Genomic DNA, 20723 nt, shown 5'->3' on the forward strand with positions numbered 1-20723 from the left:
TTTGATTTCTACTCTTTTGGACTTTCAAAATGCATTTTGCAGTTCAGTCTTTATCCTGACCTGAAGGAATCCAACAACTGAATTTCAAATTCTCTAAGACTGAAGGAATTCAGTCACAATTCTGTGATACCATAGCGCGTTTTTTTTTTACTCCCTGGCGGAAATGGGCTTCCATAGGTTCTCAGTCCTGCGAAGCAAAAGCAATCTCTGAAAAATCAGACAAATTATTATCAGATCATGTCAAAAGCTGATCAGTATTTCTTTACTGGGAAGCAAAGAAATGCTTGTATTACACATTTTAATATGACATGGAATTACACGTGAAAAATAGTAAAATTATTTTCATTGCGGTACATGTTGATAGAACAGCCCCCACGATAAAGGAAAGTGTGGATGGACGTGTCGCATGTTCCGTACTCTGTCTGACAGCGAGTTTAACACGCTGTCCTCGGAAAATAGAAACTAATTGAACAATAAATTCATCTGAGCCAAATCTACACGTGTGGGTGATTTAATTCTGTCTAAATTGCATGGAACTCCTCCGCTGAGCTCAGATACACACGGGAAAGTGTTCAGGCGGCTTCACGGAGTCCCGCCTCAGACTGGAAGCAGGTTCTAATTAGACGCTGAGAACAATCCGTGTCTCTGTGTGTAATTGATTGTGTTGATTGAGCGGTAGTGTGACCAGGTGTGTGGTAGCAGGTCCTGTCAGTATAAAAACCTAGTCACCGCATTCACACTTTATGCTCTCTTGCTTCAACACAGTTTGGTGGTTTACTTATTTTACTCCTGTAGCAATTTAGCGGGACGTTAATTTGGTGATGCGCTCTTTTCTTTTTGTGCTGTGCCTGTGCGCAGGGGCCGGGCTCCCCGCACTGATATCCACCGGGCCGGCTGGCTGGGACTCTCGGGAATTGGCGCTCCAGGCCGACTTCCCGGCTCCTGAAGACGCAGCCCAGTTGGAGGACTTGAACCTGGCAGATACGCCCTCCGAAGACCTGTCTGCAAGTGAGAACGACTCGCAGTCCTTGGCTCCCGACTTTCGCCGCCTTCCCGTGTCCAGAGACGCGTACTCGCCCTACTTCGACAAGGAGAAGATGAAGCCCCTTACCCGCCTACATCAAGAGCGTCCTGTTTCCTCCCCAGTGAGGGCGGCAGCCGGCTCGCCCGGCCATCGGGGGCACCCGAGGAGTGGCTGTGTGGTGCGACTCCAGCAGGATGTACGTGAGGGTCAGTCAGCTCCTGTTCAGCTTCAGCTGTCGGCCATCGGAGGTGACCTTGGGCAACTGCAGCGTCAGCCGAACCACACGCAGTTACTTCTACTTCATCTACGGGCTTCACGAGTACGGCACCGAGCGATCGGTAAGCGGGTCTTCATCTACAGGCAGTGTATCGATGTGAGCTGTAGGGCCAGTGTCGGGGTTGCCTTTCCTGGGAATATCCCTTCCTCTGTGACCCTGCAGGTTGTCCAGGGCCGCCTGATGTACTCCAACACTCTCCGCTATGCCCCGCCCTCCTCCAGTGCACCTGTGCATCGCTTCATTCCCTTCTCTGTGCCGGTCAAGTGCTCCTACAACAGGTAGGCAGGGCTCTGCTGCTGCTGAGAAGCTGCTGGGAAAGTGTCCAGAAGCCCCTCATCCCCTCTGTCCTGCAGGTTCCATTACTCCTACAAGGTTGGCTATGTCCCCACGTGGGCCAGGAGAAGGACCTTCTTCAAGGACCTGAAGAACAAACACAGCTTTGTGCTGCTCACCACCAACTGTAAGCTCCTTGAGTGAGTGGCTCCTCCTGCCTGCAGGGGGTGCTGTGTGCAGGTGTAATGCTGCCTCTCTCTTTCTCCAGCCCACTGGGTCCGGGTCTCTCCTAAGGATGAGTACTTCCTGGGTCAGCTCATGTACTTCCAGGCCACTGCCTACTTTGCCACAGCGGAGCAGAGGCTGTACATCCACTCGTGTTACGTAACAGAGAAACCGGACCAGCACTCCCAGCCCCGTTTCCCCGTGATCGACACCTTGGGGTACGGCCCCTTCTGGGAGGGGAGGTGGGCAGGAGCCCCGAGAGCCTGCAGGGGTTCATCCTTGTCCTTGTCCCCAGGTGCATGGTGGACAGCAAGGCAGATGGCTGCCTGTCCAGGTTTGTCCCCTCCAAGCAGAAGGATGTGCTCCGCTTCACAATTGATGCCTTCCTCAAGGAAGAAGAAGCTGTCCAGGAAGGTACTGCTCTCAAAGGCTGCTCAGCCTTCTTGCTGTACTGATCCATTGTCTGCTTTTTCATCCATGATCTAGATGTGAACCAGACTGTGGCAGCTGTAGTGCCTAGAGCTGCCAGCTTGCCTTCACTGATGGCAGAAGGTCCTTCTCTGTCCCTCTATTGGCCTTGATCCCTTAATGCTGTGACCTTCCCTCTTGCAGCATGAAGTGACTGAGCTGTACATGCACTTTGTCATGGCTGTGGCTCCTGCTAAAGCAACACCAGGGACCAAGTCCTGCACCTACAACAGGGAGGCGAAGAGGTACTTCTGCAAGGAGCCTGCTGAGGGTGCTCTGGGACATGCCAGGTGGAGGCCTCACCTGTCCTCCTCTCCTCCAGGTGGGAGGAGCTGTATGGTGACCATGAGGCCTGTACCTGCTGTGAGTCCAGGTATGCTGGCAGCCGGAATGAAGGTGGGTCTGGTTCTCTATCCCTTGTGGATGCATCTCTGCCCAAGAGACAACCATGCTTGGACAACTGAGGAATGATCCCATGCTGGAAAAAGGGACGGTTTAGATGAGTAGACTGTGGGTCTCTGGGTATAGCAGATCCCTCACTCCTGGGTGTTACTTGTCCACAGGTACCAGGAGCCTGGTGACCAGCAGTCGGGTGGCTGTGGCACCAGTAGAAGCTCCTCTGGATGTGGGAGCTGACTGGACTGAGGATGAGGAGGGAGACCCTCAGAGCACCAGTGAGGATGTGGAGGGAGCAGAGGACTTTGGAGATGTTGGCCAGTGGACAGGTAGGGTCTGGCAGGAGGAGCTCCTGTAGGGGTGGGTCTCCTGCAGTTCAGCTGGATTGTTCTTCTTCTTCCTCCCCAGGTGCTTGAATGAAGGCACCAGCCTGGCCCTTGTGACTCTCCTGCCTCCACTCGCCTTGTAATGGCAACATTTCAATAAAGCTGTGAAAGACCCTTCTGCCTGCCCTTGTTTCTTTATGGTTTATAGGTTTGAATGGGGTGGAGAGATTCAAGGGAAGTGAGACCCATTAATAAATTGAAGTACTGTATTTGTGGGGGTTCCCCTTTCAAGAATGCTTCCTGTATTGCTGCCAATGAGGACTGAAAATGGCTGGAGTAATAAAGCATTGTACTGGGGGAAGATGGCTGCACTATTCCTTGGGCAGGGCAGTGTGACTTTTTTTTTTTACTGTGGGAGAGACAGAGGTGTTCAATATACTGGAAATCCTCCCGTTTCCGAGAGGGGTAGTGGTTATGGAGTGAGTTGCTACTGTAGTGCCCAATAAGAGTGAGATCTGGTGTCCTATTCTGGGCTGCACAAACTGACTAAAATAAACACAAGGAAGGAATTGTCAACAGGGGCTTGGTGTAAAGTAGGCCTTCCTTCCTTAGCAGAGGAACAATACTGGTGTGTGAACATCAGTGAATAATGGTGCAGTTAGAATCTCGGAGGTCTTGTCTTATGGGTGTTGGTTTCACAGCAGTGGTAGTGGACAGTCATGAGAAGTATTAGGATTGAGACTGGAGATCCCAGCACTTGATCCGGAAGACAGGTGTTCACAACTACCTCTACCAGCAGTACAGACGGTGTAGATTGAGACTGAACGCTTACTACACAAAGACTCTCCACTGTTTCAGTGTCCCATGTCATGAATTTCAAGTGAATCCTAGTCTTCCTTTGTGACTACCTATAATTAACACAAATCCTGCTGGCCCACTAACAGTTAATCTTTAGCCCTACTGCACTGCCCTATTAAAGCTTCAATGATTTAGGATAAACTATTTTATATAATGGTTCCAAAGGTGGCTTCTCAAAGCACTTGACAGAATTACAATAAGAATACACAGGATAAAACTATTCCAATAGACAGAGGAGACCATGGATGGTGGTACTAAGGAAAGTAGAAGCAGAGGGGTAAAGAATGGAACCAGTTCAGTAAAGGCTCTTCTACAGAACAAGCTGTTGAGTCTGAATTTGAAGGAGTTTAGGGAAGGTGACTCTGGTATCCTTGGGGAGAGAGTTCCAGAGCTTGGGGGCATAACAGCAGAAGGCCCTGTCACCCATACAGTGTAGACGGGCTTGGGGGACAGTTAGGAGACCAGAATTAGAAGAGTGAAGGTTATGATGTGGGGAGTAGGGTGATAATAGATCAAACTGCTACTGAGAAGCAACTGAAATGTGATGGCATGTTCTACAATTTATGCAAGACAGGTAATGTTAGGATTTTATGGAACAGTGGTAATGGCAGCACTTTTGAGGATCGTTGGTACAACGGCAGTGCTCAAGGGTTCATTTCTAATATTGAGGACAATGGGTTATATACCCAACGTTCTTACCAAAGGATAAGAGACCTTTTGCTATATAAAAAGACTCCTTTCCACCACTAATTTATACATGTTTGGTTCATTTGGGTTTTATCAGTTAAACATTTAATATTGTATTTGTCAGTTTGTTGATGCCTATATATCACAGTGATCTGCACACAAATCTTTGACTGAATATGGGCTGCCAAACCTCTCCACCAAACTTATGTATCACGGTAGATACACAAGAAGTTTCTTTGTAATAACAGGGTTGGTGCCAGTATTCAGATTGGGTCAACTGCAAGGTAAGAACAGTATCACATTAACTGGAGATGATCCAGAGATTAGCATGCAGCTCTGTACGCCAGATTAATACCGATTTGCAACGCGCTCGTCTGCTGACTTAAGTGCCCTGCTCAGTAATCACAATGTTCCCAATTGCAATGAGCCCAAGGAAACAGCTGCTGCTCTCTAGAGGACACTACAGGACAGGACTAAGTACAATTCCTGCAATAGACTAAGCAGTTTAGTGCCAAACTAATGGAACACTGAATCCTATGGGACAGTTCCGAATGTAGTAACAGCTTAATACTGAAATAATATAAACACCTCGTGATCTTAAGAATCTGTCGCTGTTAAAAAGTATTGTAATAATAAGCTAAAACTGTACTGCAGCCACAACACAGTGGACCTGCAGCTCCTGTCCTGATCATACAGAAAGATGTCATCACTATGTAGTGTGCTCTCTGAAGGCACCAGTTCTGTAGGGTTTGGGCATTTACTGGGACAATTATTAATTGTAGCAGTAAATCACAAAATTGATTCTTTTGATGGCTTTAGAATCCAACCATGCGATATAACTAAAACAACGCACACACACAGGTACTAATACACGAGGATACATTTACTAATACATAGAATATGCATGTAAACCTAACAGATCTTAACGAGAGGGTTATCAGAATACAAAGGGTATATATTCAGTCAGTTACCAAGAGTTACATATATCAAGAGGACATATGTTCAGTATATCATTCATTTAGACCATTTCATAAATAAACTTGGTTATAACTTCTACATTAGATACTAAAAAACAAGAAGTTGAATACTCATCCAATCTCTGGGGATTCAGATCTCCTGCGGGCACAAAGAAACAGTTGCAGGCTGTTGTTGTCCAATCCGCGCTCTCTGGCTCGGTGCCAGGCTCTGCTGTGCAGCTTGCGACGGTGCGCTGCTGATGCTCACTGACCAGCTACTTAGTTTTGGCTTTAACTAGCAAAGTTTATGCACAGGAGAAAAGATGACTGTGGGTCCCAGCAAGTCAGGAAGAGGACCGGTTCGTTCCTGATGATGAGCTAGTTCTGAATGGTGATTAAGCTGTCCACAGTTCTGACCTGTTCACGAGGCTTGCTGCTGATGCTAACCTCGGGTGGATCCTCTGGTTACTCTCTGGCAACCTCCGCTCTAGACTCTTAGAACAAAGGAAAGTTCTGGCACTCGGACACACTGGCCGTTCCCTGGTTGTCCGGGCTGAGTCTCAGGATGGTCAGGAGGCGCGCTGCGAGAATGTCGTGCCCTTGGGAGCCTTCTGCTCCTGGGCCGTACTGCCCTGGAATTCTCCTTTGAATTCCCTTTAGAAAAGTACACAGAATTCCACAGAATTCTCCCAGGCCCTCTGTGTTGCCTGTTTTAACCTGGAGGAACTTCAGCTCGTTCATTGGCTGAAAGTTCCATGGGCATCAGAGTCCCACGTGGGTTACTTGGCCCTACCAGTCCCTGATTGGTTGATCAAGGTGAGATATGAGTCACTTACTCCTGACACTTAGGAATGCGGTCCAGATGTCCATCTGGCACTCCCTAGACAGATAGGCGCCAATGGATGACCATTGATCATGATAACCATGCTTAGCTAAGTGCATCCCCCTTTGGGAGCTGTCCCTTATCAAAAGAAAACATCTTTAAATCAGCGTGTATGAATAGCATGAACAGAGAGATGAGGCATCATTTGGGAAAGCACAGAAACACTTAATTCTGCCTTATTAATAAGCCTCACCGCTACACCACACTGGATTATTATTATTGAGAGACAGGATCACTGTCTGTTCCTCAAGCTAAGAAAGGAGATCACACACTGTATTATTATTATTGAGAGGCAGGCTCAGTGTCTCATCCTCAGGCTGGGACAGAAGGTCACACACTGTATTATTATTATTAATATTGAGAGACAGGCTCACTGTTCCTCAGGCTGGGACAGGAGATGACACACTTTATTATTATTATTGAGAGACAGGGTCCCTGTTCCTCAGGCTGGGGTAGGATATCAAACACTGTATTATTAGTATTGAGAGACAGCCTCATTGTTCCCCAGGCTGGGACAGGAGACCACACACTGTATTTTAATTATTGAGAGACAGGCTCACTGTTCCTCAGGCTGGGACAGGAGATGACACACTGTATTATTATTATTGAGAGACAAGCTCACTGTTCCTCAGGCTGGGACAGTAGATCACACTGTATTATTATTATTGAGAGTCTGGCTCACTGTTCCCCAGGCTGGGACAGGAGGTCACACACTGTATTATTATTATTGAGAGCCAGGCTCACTGTCTGTTCCTCAGGCTGGGACAGGAGATAACAAAGTGTATTATTATTATAGAGAGACCTGCTCTTTCCTGACTGTTCCTTAGGCTGGGACAGCAGATCATAATCTGCTTTATTATTATTGAGAGACTGGCTCACTCCTGACTGTTCCTCAGGTTGGGAAAGGAGATCACATACTGTATTATTATTATTGAGAGATGGGCTCACTGTCTGTTCCTCTTGCTGGGACAGGACATTCCACACTGGATTATTATTATTGAGAGAAAGGTTCACTGTCTGTTCCTCAGGCTAGGACAGGAGATCACACACTGTATTATTATTATTGAGAGACAGGCCCTCTGTTCCTCAGGCTTGGACAGGAGATCACACTGTATTATTATTCTTGAGAGACAAGCTCACTGTTCCTCAGGCTGGGACAGGAGATGACACACTGTATTATTATTAATGAGAGTCTGGTTCACTGTTCCCCAGGCTGGGACAGGAGGTCACACACTGTATTATTATTATTGAGAGACAGGCTTACTGTCTTTTCCTCAGGCTGGGACAGGAAGTCACACTGTATTATTATTATTGAGAGACCTGCTCTTTCCTGACTGTTCCTTAGGCTGGGACAGGAGATCATAATCTGCTTTATTATTATTGAGAGACTGGCTCACTCCTGTCTGTTCCTCAGGTTGGGACAGGAGGTCACACACTGTATTATTATTATTGAGAGACAGGCTCACTATCTGTTCCTCTGGCTGGGGCAGGAAATGACACACTGTATTATTATTACTGAGATACAAGCTCACTGTCTGTTCCTCTGGCTGGGACTGGAGATCACACACTGTTCTATTATTATTGAGAGACATGCTCACGGTTTGTTCCTCAGACTGGGACAGGACATTCCAAACTAGGTTATTATTATTGAGAGACAGGTTCACTGTCTGTTCCTCAGGCTAAGACAGGAGATCACAAACTGGATTATTATTATTGAGAGACAGGTTTACTGTCTGATCCCCAGGCTGGGACAGGAGATCACACTGTATTATTATTATTGACAGATAAACTCACTGTTCCTCAGGCTGGGACACTACAACACACTTTATTATTGTTGAGAGTCTGGCTTACTGTTCCCCAAGCTGGGACAGGAGGTCACACACTGTATTATTATTATTGAGAGACAGGCTTGCTGTCTGTTCCTCAGGCTAGTACAGGAGATCACACACTGTATTATTATTATTGAGAGACAGGCTCGCTGTCTGTTCCTCAGGCTGGGACAGGAGATCACACTGTATTATTATTATTGAGAGTCTGGCTCACTGTTCCCCAGGCTGGGACAGGAAATCACACACTGTATTATTATTATTATTATTATTATTATTATTATTATTATTATTATTATTATTATTGAGAGACAGGCTCACTGTTCCTCAGGCTGGGACAGGAGATCACACTGTATTATTATTATTGAGAGACAAGCTCACTGTTCCTCAGGCTGGAACAGGAGATCACACTGTATTATTATTATTGACAGATAAACTCACTGTTCCTCAGGCTGAGACAGTAGATCACACTGTATTATTATTATTGAGAGTCTGGCTCACTGTTCCCCAAGCTGGGACAGGAGGTCACACACTGTATTATTATTATTGAGAAACAGGCTTGCTGTCTGTTCCTCAGGCTAGTACAGGAGATCACACTGTATTATTATTATTGAGAGTCTGGCTCACTGTTCCCCAGGCTGGGACAGGAAATCACACACTGTATTATTATTATTATTGTTATTATTATTATTATTATTATTATTATTATTATTATTATTATTATTATTATTATTATTATTATTATTATTATTATTATTGAGAGACAGGCTCACTGTTCCTCAGGCTGGGACAGGAGATCACACTGTATTATTATTATTGAGAGACAAGCTCACTGTTCCTCAGGCTGGAACAGGAGATCACACTGTATTATTATTATTGACAGATAAACTCACTGTTCCTCAGGCTGAGACAGTAGATCACACTGTATTATTATTATTGAGAGTCTGGCTCACTGTTCCCCAAGCTGGGACAGGAGGTCACACACTGTATTATTATTCTTGAGAGACAGGCTTGCTGTCTGTTCCTCAGGCTAGTACAGGACATCACGCACTGTATTATTATTATTGAGAGAAAGGCTCACTGTCTGTTCCTCAGGCTGGGACAGGAGATCACACTGTATTATAATTATTGAAAGTCTGACTCACTGTTTCCCAGGCTGGGACAGGAAATCACACACTGTATTATTAGTATTGAGAGACAGGCTCACTGTCTGTTCCTCTTGCTGGGACTGGAGATCACACACTGTTCTATTATTATTGAGAGACATGCTCACTGTTTGTTCTTCAGACTGGGACAGGACATTCCACACTAGGTTATTATTATTGAGAGAGAGGCTCACTGTTCCTCAGGCTGGGACAGGAGATCACACTGTATTATTATTATTGAGAGACAAGGTCACTGTTCCTCAGGCTGGAACAGGAGATGACACACTGTATTATTATTATTGAGAGACAGGCTCGCTGTTCCTCAGGCTGGGACAGGAAGCACACACTGTATTATTATTATTGAGAGACAGGCTCACTGTCTGTTCCTCAGGCTGGGACAGGAAGTCACACACTGTATTATTATTATTATTATTGAGAGACAGGTTCACTGTCTGTTCCTCAGGCTGGGACAGTAGATCACACTGTTTTATTATTATTGAGAGTCTGGTTCACTGTTCCCCAAGATGGGACAGGAGGTCACACACTGTATTTTTGTTATTGAGAGACAGGCTCACTGTCTGTTCCTCAGGCTAGTACAGGAGATCACACACTGTTGTAGTGTGCTCTCACGAGGCACCAGTATTGTAGGGGTTTGGGCATTTACTGGGACAATTATTATTTGTGGCAGTAAATCACAAAATTGATACTTTTAATGGTCTTAGAATCCAACCATGCGATATAACTCAAACAATGCACACACAGGTACTAATACACGGGGATACATTTATTAATATATAGAATATGCATGTAAACCTAACAGATCTTATCGTAACGGTTATCAGAATACAAAAGATATAAATTCATTCAGTTACAAAGAGTTACACATATCAAGAGGACATAAGTTTGGTATATCATTCATTTAGACCGTTTCGTAATTGAACTTGTTTACATCTTCTACATTAGATACTCAAAACAAGTACATAACCCTTAGGAATTAAATTGATAACAACTGGTTGGGAGCAGTAATGCAATGAAGTTGAATACTCACCGTTTCTATAGTGTAGCAGTTATCATGTTTGCCTCATACGCGAAAGATCTCTGGTTCGAAACCGGGCGGAAACAGACTCTTTTCGCACGCTCCTGTACTTCACAGAGGTCTTGAGCGACCGGTCATTTGTTCCCAAAGTATTTCCGGTGCCTTCATGCACTCTTGTCCCAAACGTACGTTCCTTCTGTACGCGGAGCCGATCATTTGCAATTGGGCTGTGCCGACAGAAAAGGACGAGCTCTGTCGGCTCAAAAGCAGCGCAGGACCTGCAAGAACAACAGAAAGATTAGCATCCAGCGGGGGCCTCTTAGTGAGCCCAAGAGCTCATCAAGAATCGGCTCCAGCATCAGGGCTGGGCGCATTGTTCCATTCTCCGCCCACTCTTGGTGTAAACAAGTCCCTCCTGGTCTCTACTTGAAATGCACTTTCCTGCGTTTGCTTTGGTGTAACTGGCTTCCCCTGCATGGGCGAATGTGAAGAAGATCCTTAGTAAGTCATTGAAGAAAACCGAGAAGAGGTCGGAGTGGCCTCTGTCGTTCATCAACGATCCAGTCAGGCAGTACTCCTCTGTAAAGCGCCGTTCGTTCACATCGATTGGCTTTTTTTTTGCCTTCATTCGTGCGAGTAGTAAAAGCAGACGCCCCTATTCTGCCGTGACCCGGATTCGAACCGGGGTTGTTGCGGCCACAACGCAAAGTACTGACCACTATACGATCACAGCGAGTTACCGAGACACGCGCGGCAGGGCGGAAAGGGCTGTGCTCTCTTCGTGTGACATAATTCGGAAAAGTCCTGACGTTGCATTTCAACTGAGCCCCAGTATACATCGACCCTTCGACACTCTGAGTGACAACTCTCTTGCGTGTTTTCTCATATTTATGTAGTTTGCTTGCATGATGCCGGGAAAATCATGGTTGTTCGCTGCCATATAGTCTAGCGGTTAGGGTTCCTGGTTTTCACCCAGGCGGTTCGACTCGGTTTTGCCTCCTGCTTTCCAAAAGATCAGCACCGTGTACGAAAGAGCCGCATTAAAACTACTCGAACGTGCAAAACGTGCGAGACGAGGGGGCGCTTGTTTCCAACCGAAACTTCTAGCGTGTGAGACGAGCTGATCATCGCTGTGGGAGGGTTACTCTGGTAGACAGGGCTGACCTCCGGCAATAGGATTTATAGTCTCCAAGATGATATTTGCACTTTCTGGAGAGGCGATTTTCTCCACTTCAGTAGCCCGATTTCGTCGATTGCGTGGAGAGGGTTGTAGAATGTGGCGCCGCCTTTCCTGCTCCGTCCATGACAGGCGTGCTGGTCTCTGGAGAGAGGTCCATCAGCGCACTCCAATAAAGGCACTGGAAGCAGCTGAATCGCATTGGCGAAGCTCAGCGCTGGGCCGCTGGGCACGTCTTACCACCGTTTCCGTAGTGTAGTGGTTATCACGTTCGCCTCACACGCGAAAGGTCCCCGGTTCGAAACCGGGCGGAAACAGACATCTTTTGTCGCCAGGCACAAAAGGGGATTGGGGATTCGCCTAGCGCTGTGATCGAACAGACCCACTGGACCCACCTCTTAGTGTGGCGGGATCTGCACAGTGCATGTCACAGCGCATCCTGCTTTCACTTCAAGGCGCGTCCTGATGCACCCCAGTCTCCCGCGTGACAGGTGGGGACAGGTGACAGGTCCTATACTAACGAGGAAGACATCGCGCTCTCCGACCCCCGGCATCGTGTCCCGACCCACCGTGCTGGAAGCCGACGCGTGCTGTGATTCCTTTACGGAGCAGAAATGACAACCGAGGAGCCGAGAGATCATTTCAGCATTTCGCGTCTGAACGGAAAACACAAACGACCAACTCGGAATGACTTGCCTTTGACGCTTCTCAAAGCGTTCTTTGTGCATCGAACAGACCCACTCACCTCTTAGTGTGGCGGGATCTGCACAGTGCATGTCGCAGCGCTTCCTGCTTTCACTTCAATGTGCTTCCTGATGTCGAGTCGACTGCCGTGCGGAGGCTCTGAAAGCGAGAGCAATGAAAAGGTGCACGACGCTGTGAAAGAAAACAGAGAAGTGAAAGGCAGTCATTTCTCTAAGGAGGTGAAAGAAAAGCTACTCCCCGTCGGGGAATCGAACCCCGGTCTCCCGCGTGACAGGCGGGGATACTTGCCACTATACTAACGAGGAAGACATCGCTCTCTCCAACCCCCGGCATCGTGTCCCGACCCAGCATGCTGGAAGCCGACGCGTGCTGTGATCCCTTTACGGAGCAGAAATGACAACCGAGGAGCCGAGAGATCATGTCAGCATTTCGCGTCTGAACGGAAAACACAAACGACCAACTCGGAATGACTTGCCTTTGACGCTTTTCAAAGTGTTCTTTGTGCACGACGACTGCGCCGCCTAGCAGATACAAAGGGGTTGTACAACTTTGAACTAGCAAATGGAAGAGGGCTAAGCCCCCTCTCTTTTAGCCCAGGTTCGATCTGTCTCCCAGAATCACCAGGGCGCACACACACACACACCCGTGCCGTTGAAGTGCTCTGCTTCATTTCTAAGTGCAACTCAACATTCACTCCTACCCCGAGTGCAGAAAAGACAGCATCCACAGCAACAACAGCTCAGGTCTCTGCACAGGAGCTAAGCTGCCCTCATCTCCTCTGCTCTGCGGCTCCTGCGGAGTGGAGTCCTGCCTGGAGCCGTGTTTGCAGGCGGCGGCTCCCCGTGCCCTGTCTGGGCGTCGTGTCCAAGAGCTCCTGGGAGGAAGAGCGAGCCCTCCCACTCGGGGGCTTTTCCACGGTCTGTGTGAGGAGGGGCGGGTGTGTCCAGTAGCTTATCGAGCGGAAGCCTGGGGCGGCGGAGAGCTGTGATCGTGCAGACCTTGAGGTGTCACCTCTTTGTCTGCTTTCCCGCCCCCCCTCCGCCCAAGCTCTGCTCCAAAGTAGCCCGGCAACCCCTCACACCTGCACGTGTCACAACCTAAGGTGCGGTCATGAGACACCCATGGCGTGTCGTTCTGTTCTTGCTAATTGTTTCCTGCCCGTCGCAGGCAGGAGTCCATGCGAGGAAGATGCGCTGGACAGAGCTCAGAGGGCGCAGCTGGGTGGCTTTCCTTCTGAGTGACGTTCCTGCAACACTCTCCCGCTACTCTTGGTGCGCTCATGCCACAACACAGGAAGGCTGGAGCAGGTGGCTGTGGGCTTTGCGCACTGCCGAAATAGCTCAGTTGGGAGAGCGTTAGACTGAAGATCTAAAGGTCCCTGGTTCGATCCCGGGTTTCGGCATTTTGTTTCATCGCGCCCTTTGTTCCTCTCTCCAGCGCCACCTGCCTAAAGTGACGCGTCCCTTTCTCAGCCCGAAACGCAAGCGAGACACCAGCAGCAGTCCCTACAGGTTTCCGTAGTGTAGCGGCTATCACGTTCGCCTAACACGCGAAAGGTCCCCGGTTCGAGACCGGGCGGAAACAGCCTCGTTTTGCACGCTCCTGTACTTCACAGAGGTCTTGAGCGACCGGTCATTTGTTCCCATGTATTTCCGGTGCCTTCGTGCACTCTTGTACCAAACGCACGTTCCTTCTGTACGCGGAGCCGATCATTTGCAATTGGGCTGTGCCGACAGACCAGGTCGAGCTCTGTCGGCTCAAAAGCAGCGCAGGACCTGCAAGAACAACAGAAAGATTAGCATCCAGCGGGGGCCTCTTAGTGAGCCCAAGAGCTCATCAAGAATCGGCTCCAGCAACAGGGCTGGGCGCATTGTTCCATTCTCCGCCCACTCTCGGTGTAAACAAGTCCCTCCTGGTCTCTGCTTGAAATGCACTTTCCTGCGTTTGCTTTGGTGTAACTGGCTTCCCCTGCATGGGCGAATGTGAAGAAGATCCTTAGTAAGTCATTGAAGAAAACCGAGAAGAGGTCGGAGTGGCCTCTGTCGTTCATCAACGATCCAGTCAGGCAGTACTCCTCTGTAAAGCGCCGTTCGTTCACGTCGATTGGCTTTTTTTTTTGCCTTCATTCGTGCGAGTAGTAAAAGCAGACGCCCCTATTCTGCCGTGACCCGGATTGGAACCGGGGTTGTTGCGGCCACAACGCAAAGTACTGACCACTATACGATCACAGCGAGTTACCGAGACACACGCGGCAGGGCGGAAAGGGCTGTGCTCTCTTCGTGTGACATAATTCGGAAAAGTCCTGACGTTGCATTTCAACTGAGCCCCAGTATACATCGACCCTTCGACACTCTGAGTGACAACTCTCTTGCGTGTTTTCTCATATTTATGTAGTTTGCTTGCTTGATGCCGTGAACAGCATGGTTGTTCGCTGCCATATAGTCTAGCGGTTAGGGTTCTTGGTTTTCACCCAGGCGGTTCGACTCGGTTTTGCCTCCTGCTTTCCAAAAGATCAGCACCGTGTACGAAAGAGCCGCATTAAAACTACTCGAACGTGCAAAACGTGCGAGAAGAGGGGGCGCTTGTTTCCAACCGAAACTTCTCGCGTGTGAGACGAGCTGATCATCGCTGTGGGAGGGTTACTCTGGTAGACAGGGCTGACCTTCGGCAATAGGATTTATAGTCTCCAAGATGATATTTGCACTTTCTGGAGAGGCGATTTTCTCCACTTCAGTAGCCCGATTTCGTCGATTGCGTGGAGAGGGCTGTAGAATGTGGCGCCGCCTTTCCTGCTCCGTCCATGACAGGCGTGCTGGTCTCTGGAGAGAGAGCACGGTCCATCAGCGCACTCCAATAAAGGCACTGGAAGCAGCTAAATCGCATTGGCGAAGCTCAGCGCTGGGCCGCTGGGCACGTCTTACCACCGTTTCCGTAGTGTAGTGGTTATCACGTTCGCCTCACACGCGAAAGGTCCCCGGTTCGAAACCGGGCGGAAACAGACATCTTTTGTCGCCAGGCACAAAAGGGGATTGGGGATTCGCCTAGCGCTGTGATCGAACAGACCCACTGGACCCACCTCTTAGTGTGGCGGGATCTGCACAGTGCATGTCACAGCGCATCCTGCTTTCACTTCAAGGCGCGTCCTGATGCACCCCAGTCTCCCGCGTGACAGGTGGGGACAGGTGACAGGTCCTATACTAACGAGGAAGACATCGCTCTCTCCGACCCCCGGCATCGTGTCCCGACCCACCGTGCTGGAAGCCGACGCGTGCTGTGATTCCTTTACGGAGCAGAAATGACAACCGAGGAGCCGAGAGATCATTTCAGCATTTCGCGTCTGAACGGAAAACACAAACGACCAACTCGGAATGACTTGCCTTTGACGCTTCTCAAAGCGTTCTTTGTGCATCGAACAGACCCACTCACCTCTTAGTGTGGCGGGATCTGCACTGTGCATGTCGCAGCGCTTCCTGCTTTCACTTCAATGTGCTTCCTGATGTCGAGTCGACTGCCGTGCGGAGGCTCTGAAAGCGAGAGCAATGAAAAGGTGCACGACGCTGTGAAAGAAAACAGAGAAGTGAAAGGCAGTCATTTCTCTAAGGAGGTGAAAGAAAAGCTACTCCCCGTCGGGGAATCGAACCCCGGTCTCCCGCGTGACAGGCGGGGATACTTGCCACTATACTAACGAGGAAGACATCGCTCTCTCCAACCCCCGGCATCGTGTCCCGACCCAGCATGCTGGAAGCCGACGCGTGCTGTGATCCCTTTACGGAGCAGAAATGACAACCGAGGAGCCGAGAGATCATGTCAGCATTTCGCGTCTGAACGGAAAACACAAACGACCAACTCGGAATGACTTGCCTTTGACGCTTTTCAAAGTGTTCTTTGTGCACGACGACTGCGCCGCCTAGCAGATACAAAGGGGTTGTACAACTTTGAAGTAGCAAATGGAAGAGGGCTAAGCCCCCTCTCTTTTAGCCCAGGTTCGATCTGTCTCCCAGAATCACCAGGGCGCACACACACACACCCGTGCCGTTGAAGTGCTCTGCTTCATTTCTAAGTGCAACTCAACATTCACTCCTACCCCGAGTGCAGAAAAGACAGCATCCACAGCAACAACAGCTCAGGTCTCTGCACAGGAGCTAAGCTGCCCTCATCTCCTCTGCTCTGCGGCTCCTGCGGAGTGGAGTCCTGCCTGGAGCCGTGTTTGCAGGCGGCGGCTCCCCGCGCCCTGTCTGGGCGTCGTGTCCAAGAGCTCCTGGGAGGAAGAGCGAGCCCTCCCACTCGGGGGCTTTTCCACGGTCTGTGTGAGGAGGGGCGGGTGTGTCCAGTAGCTTATCGAGCGGAAGCCTGGGGCGGCGGAGAGCTGTGATCGTGCAGACCTTGAGGTGTCACCTCTTTGTCTGCTTTCCCGCCCCCCCTCCGCCCAAGCTCTGCTCCAAAGTAGCCCGGCAACCCCTCACACCTGCACGTGTCACAACCTAAGGTGCGGTCATGAGACACCCATGGCGTGTCGTTCTGTTCTTGCTAATTGTTTCCTGCCCGTCGCAGGCAGGAGTCCATGCGAGGAAGATGCGCTGGACAGAGCTCAGAGGGCGCAGCTGGGTGGCTTTCCTTCTGAGTGACGTTCCTGCAACACTCTCCCGCTACTCTTGGTGCGCTCATGCCACAACACAGGAAGGCTGGAGCAGGTGGCTGTGGGCTTTGCGCACTGCCGAAATAGCTCAGTTGGGAGAGCGTTAGACTGAAGATCTAAAGGTCCCTGGTTCGATCCCGGGTTTCGGCATTTTGTTTCATCGCGCCCTTTGTTCCTCTCTCCAGCGCCACCTGCCTAAAGTGACGCGTCCCTTTCTCAGCCCGAAACGCAAGCGAGACACCAGCAGCAGTCCCTACAGGTTTCCGTAGTGTAGCGGCTATCACGTTCGCCTAACACGCGAAAGGTCCCCGGTTCGAAACCGGGCGGAAACAGACATCTTTTGTCGCCAGGCACAAAAGGGGATTGGGGATTCGCCTAGCGCTGTGATCGAACAGACCCACTGGACCCACCTCTTAGTGTGGCGGGATCTGCACAGTGCATGTCACAGCGCATCCTGCTTTCACTTCAAGGCGCGTCCTGATGCACCCCAGTCTCCCGCGTGACAGGTGGGGACAGGTGACAGGTCCTATACTAACGAGGAAGACATCGCTCTCTCCGACCCCCGGCATCGTGTCCCGACCCACCGTGCTGGAAGCCGACGCGTGCTGTGATTCCTTTACGGAGCAGAAATGACAACCGAGGAGCCGAGAGATCATTTCAGCATTTCGCGTCTGAACGGAAAACACAAACGACCAACTCGGAATGACTTGCCTTTGACGCTTCTCAAAGCGTTCTTTGTGCATCGAACAGACCCACTCACCTCTTAGTGTGGCGGGATCTGCACAGTGCATGTCGCAGCGCTTCCTGCTTTCACTTCAATGTGCTTCCTGATGTCGAGTCGACTGCCGTGCGGAGGCTCTGAAAGCGAGAGCAATGAAAAGGTGCACGACGCTGTGAAAGAAAACAGAGAAGTGAAAGGCAGTCATTTCTCTAAGGAGGTGAAAGAAAAGCTACTCCCCGTCGGGGAATCGAACCCCGGTCTCCCGCGTGACAGGCGGGGATACTTGCCACTATACTAACGAGGAAGACATCACACTCCCCAACCCCCGGCATCGTGTCCCCGACCCAGCATGCTGGAAGCCGACGCGTGCTGTGATCCCTTTACGGAGCAGAAATGACAACCGAGGAGCCGAGAGATCATGTCAGCATTTCGCGTCTGAACGGAAAACACAAACGACCAACTCGGAATGACTTGCCTTTGACGCTTTTCAAAGTGTTCTTTGTGCACGACGACTGCGCCGCCTAGCAGATACAAAGGGGTTGTACAACTTTGAAGTAGCAAATGGAAGAGGGCTAAGCCCCCTCTCTTTTAGCCCAGGTTCGATCTGTCTCCCAGAATCACCAGGGCGCACACACACACCCGTGCCGTTGAAGTGCTCTGCTTCATTTCTAAGTGCAACTCAACATTCACTCCTATCCCGAGTGCAGAAAAGACAGCATCCGCAGCAACAACAGCTCAGGTCTCTGCACAGGAGCTAAGCTGCCCTCATCTCCTCTGCTCTGCGGCTCCTGCGGAGTGGAGTCCTGCCTGGAGCCGTGTTTGCAGGCGGCGGCTCCCCGCGCCCTGTCTGGGCGTCGTGTCCAAGAGCTCCTGGGAGGAAGAGCGAGCCCTCCCACTCGGGGGCTTTTCCACGGTCTGTGTGAGGAGGGGCGGGTGTGTCCAGTAGCTCATCGAGCGGAAGCCTGGGGCGGCGGAGAGCTGTGATCGTGCAGACCTTGAGGTGTCACCTCTTTGTCTGCTTTCCCGCCCCCCCTCCGCCCAAGCTCTGCTCCAAAGTAGCCCGGCAACCCCTCACACCTGCACGTGTCACAACCTAAGGTGCGGTCATGAGACACCCATGGCGTGTCGTTCTGTTCTTGCTAATTGTTTCCTGCCCGTCGCAGGCAGGAGTCCATGCGAGGAAGATGCGCTGGACAGAGCTCAGAGGGCGCAGCTGGGTGGCTTTCCTTCTGAGTGACGTTCCTGCAACACTCTCCCGCTACTCTTGGTGCGCTCATGCCACAACACAGGAAGGCTGGAGCAGGTGGCTGTGGGCTTTGCGCACTGCCGAAATAGCTCAGTTGGGAGAGCGTTAGACTGAAGATCTAAAGGTCCCTGGTTCGATCCCGGGTTTCGGCATTTTGTTTCATCGCGCCCTTTGTTCCTCTCTCCAGCGCCACCTGCCTAAAGTGACGCGTCCCTTTCTCAGCCCGAAACGCAAGCGAGACACCAGCAGCAGTCCCTACAGGTTTCCGTAGTGTAGCGGCTATCACGTTCGCCTAACACGCGAAAGGTCCCCGGTTCGAGACCGGGCGGAAACAGCCTCGTTTTGCACGCTCCTGTACTTCACAGAGGTCTTGAGCGACCGGTCATTTGTTCCCAATGTATTTCCGGTGCCTTCGTGCACTCTTGTACCAAACGCACGTTCCTTCTGTACGCGGAGCCGATCATTTGCAATTGGGCTGTGCCGACAGACCAGGTCGAGCTCTGTCGGCTCAAAAGCAGCGCAGGACCTGCAAGAACAACAGAAAGATTAGCATCCAGCGGGGGCCTCTTAGTGAGCCCAAGAGCTCATCAAGAATCGGCTCCAGCAACAGGGCTGGGCGCATTGTTCCATTCTCCGCCCACTCTCGGTGTAAACAAGTCCCTCCTGGTCTCTGCTTGAAATGCACTTTCCTGCGTTTGCTTTGGTGTAACTGGCTTCCCCTGCATGGGCGAATGTGAAGAAGATCCTTAGTAAGTCATTGAAGAAAACCGAGAAGAGGTCGGAGTGGCCTCTGTCGTTCATCAACGATCCAGTCAGGCAGTACTCCTCTGTAAAGCGCCGTTCGTTCACGTCGATTGGCTTTTTTTTGCCTTCATTCGTGCGAGTAGTAAAAGCAGACGCCCCTATTCTGCCGTGACCCGGATTCGAACCGGGGTTGTTGCGGCCACAACGCAAAGTACTGACCACTATACGATCACAGCGAGTTACCGAGACACACGCGGCAGGGCGGAAAGGGCTGTGCTCTCTTCGTGTGACATAATTCGGAAAAGTCCTGACGTTGCATTTCAACTGAGCCCCAGTATACATCGACCCTTCGACACTGAGTGACAACTCTCTTGCGTGTTTTCTCATATTTATGTAGTTTGCTTGGTGGCGCAGTCGTCGTGCACAAAGAAGGCTTTGAAAAGCGTCAAAAGCAAGTCATTCCAAGTTAGTCGTTTGTGTTATCCGTTCTGACCGAAATGCTGAAATAATCTCTCGACTCCTCGGTTGTCATTTCTGCTACATAGAGGAATCACAGCACGCATGTTAAAAGAAGACTGTGATATTCGGTGCGTCTTGGATTAGACGAGATTAAAGAGTGAGTAGTTTTGTTTTTCTGTGATGTAATGGGACCAATGAAGAATGTGGCATTCAGACTAATTTGGAGTATTTGTTTCCTTAGGGAAATTGCCATTACCATATACTGGGGCATTAGGACCCATATGGACCGCAGGGTGAGCGCCCAGCGACAGAAACCAGACGGTACAGTGTGTCGGGCTCGGCCGCGAGCAGGACAATGACTTCACTTAAATGTTTAACTGATAAAACCCAAATGAACCAAACCTGTATAAATTAGTGGTGGAAAGGAGTCTTTTTATATAGCAAAAGGTCTCTGATCCTTTGGTAAGAACGATGGGTATATAACCCATTGTCCTCAATATTAGAAATGAATCCTTGAGCACTGCTGTTGTACCAACGGTCCATAAAAGCCTAACATTACCCTTTCTTGCATAAATTGTAGAACATGCCGTCACATTTCAGTTGCACCTCAGTAGCAGTTTGATCTATTATCACCCTACTCCCCACCTCAGAACCT

The 20723-nt window shown here is 49.9% G+C and overlaps 1 protein-coding gene and 13 non-coding genes across 16 annotated transcripts; 9 read left to right on the plus strand and 5 right to left on the minus strand.

Annotated features, from left to right (window-relative positions):
* Positions 1-1475: 1475 nt before the first annotated feature.
* On the plus strand, positions 1476-3163 carry LOC138243243 (zona pellucida sperm-binding protein 3-like). 3 transcript variants are annotated; one of them, XR_011192063.1, is made up of 5 exons: positions 1476-2017; positions 2095-2213; positions 2412-2663; positions 2831-2992; positions 3072-3163. XR_011192063.1 is itself a non-coding variant. In XM_069198770.1 (4 exons), exons 1-3 carry the CDS (start codon positions 1893-1895, stop codon positions 2414-2416), a joined length of 249 nt encoding a protein of 82 aa, XP_069054871.1. In that variant the 5' UTR covers positions 1476-1892; the 3' UTR covers positions 2417-2992; positions 3072-3163. The 3 variants fall into 3 exon arrangements, 1 of the variants encoding a protein (XP_069054871.1); XR_011192062.1 differs by having other exon boundaries at positions 1476-1579; positions 1655-2017; positions 2412-2992; XM_069198770.1 differs by having other exon boundaries at positions 2412-2992.
* A 7878-nt stretch (positions 3164-11041) lies between these two features.
* Positions 11042-11113, minus strand: trnah-gug (transfer RNA histidin (anticodon GUG)). The gene has a single exon. It is a non-coding gene; the product is annotated as a tRNA-His (tRNA).
* A 688-nt stretch (positions 11114-11801) lies between these two features.
* On the plus strand, positions 11802-11874 carry trnav-cac (transfer RNA valine (anticodon CAC)). Its single transcript has one exon. It is a non-coding gene; the product is annotated as a tRNA-Val (tRNA).
* Positions 11875-12495: 621 nt separating this feature from the next.
* trnad-guc (transfer RNA aspartic acid (anticodon GUC)) lies at positions 12496-12567 on the minus strand. Its single transcript has one exon. It is a non-coding gene; the product is annotated as a tRNA-Asp (tRNA).
* Positions 12568-13591: 1024 nt separating this feature from the next.
* trnaf-gaa (transfer RNA phenylalanine (anticodon GAA)) lies at positions 13592-13664 on the plus strand. The gene has a single exon. It is a non-coding gene; the product is annotated as a tRNA-Phe (tRNA).
* A 109-nt stretch (positions 13665-13773) lies between these two features.
* Positions 13774-13846, plus strand: trnav-aac (transfer RNA valine (anticodon AAC)). Its single transcript has one exon. It is a non-coding gene; the product is annotated as a tRNA-Val (tRNA).
* Positions 13847-15187: 1341 nt separating this feature from the next.
* Positions 15188-15260, plus strand: trnav-cac (transfer RNA valine (anticodon CAC)). Its single transcript has one exon. It is a non-coding gene; the product is annotated as a tRNA-Val (tRNA).
* Positions 15261-15881: 621 nt separating this feature from the next.
* On the minus strand, positions 15882-15953 carry trnad-guc (transfer RNA aspartic acid (anticodon GUC)). The gene has a single exon. It is a non-coding gene; the product is annotated as a tRNA-Asp (tRNA).
* Positions 15954-16975: 1022 nt separating this feature from the next.
* trnaf-gaa (transfer RNA phenylalanine (anticodon GAA)) lies at positions 16976-17048 on the plus strand. The gene has a single exon. It is a non-coding gene; the product is annotated as a tRNA-Phe (tRNA).
* Positions 17049-17157: 109 nt separating this feature from the next.
* On the plus strand, positions 17158-17230 carry trnav-aac (transfer RNA valine (anticodon AAC)). The gene has a single exon. It is a non-coding gene; the product is annotated as a tRNA-Val (tRNA).
* Positions 17231-17851: 621 nt separating this feature from the next.
* Positions 17852-17923, minus strand: trnad-guc (transfer RNA aspartic acid (anticodon GUC)). Its single transcript has one exon. It is a non-coding gene; the product is annotated as a tRNA-Asp (tRNA).
* Positions 17924-18944: 1021 nt separating this feature from the next.
* On the plus strand, positions 18945-19017 carry trnaf-gaa (transfer RNA phenylalanine (anticodon GAA)). Its single transcript has one exon. It is a non-coding gene; the product is annotated as a tRNA-Phe (tRNA).
* Positions 19018-19126: 109 nt separating this feature from the next.
* trnav-aac (transfer RNA valine (anticodon AAC)) lies at positions 19127-19199 on the plus strand. The gene has a single exon. It is a non-coding gene; the product is annotated as a tRNA-Val (tRNA).
* Positions 19200-19773: 574 nt separating this feature from the next.
* Positions 19774-19845, minus strand: trnah-gug (transfer RNA histidin (anticodon GUG)). The gene has a single exon. It is a non-coding gene; the product is annotated as a tRNA-His (tRNA).
* Positions 19846-20723: the final 878 nt, after the last annotated feature.

Source organism: Lepisosteus oculatus, chromosome 14, assembly GCF_040954835.1.
Source record: "Lepisosteus oculatus isolate fLepOcu1 chromosome 14, fLepOcu1.hap2, whole genome shotgun sequence".
NCBI lineage: Eukaryota > Metazoa > Chordata > Actinopteri > Semionotiformes > Lepisosteidae > Lepisosteus > Lepisosteus oculatus.

Bases quoted from the DNA above. Each gene is read 5' to 3' on its own strand.
- LOC138243243 (XM_069198770.1), top strand. From the start codon at position 1,893: ATGTACTTCCAGGCCACTGCCTACTTTGCCACAGCGGAGCAGAGGCTG. The intron at 2,018-2,094 runs GTACGGCCCCTT...CCTTGTCCCCAG, and splicing joins CCCGTGATCGACACCTTGGG to GTGCATGGTGGACAGCAAGG.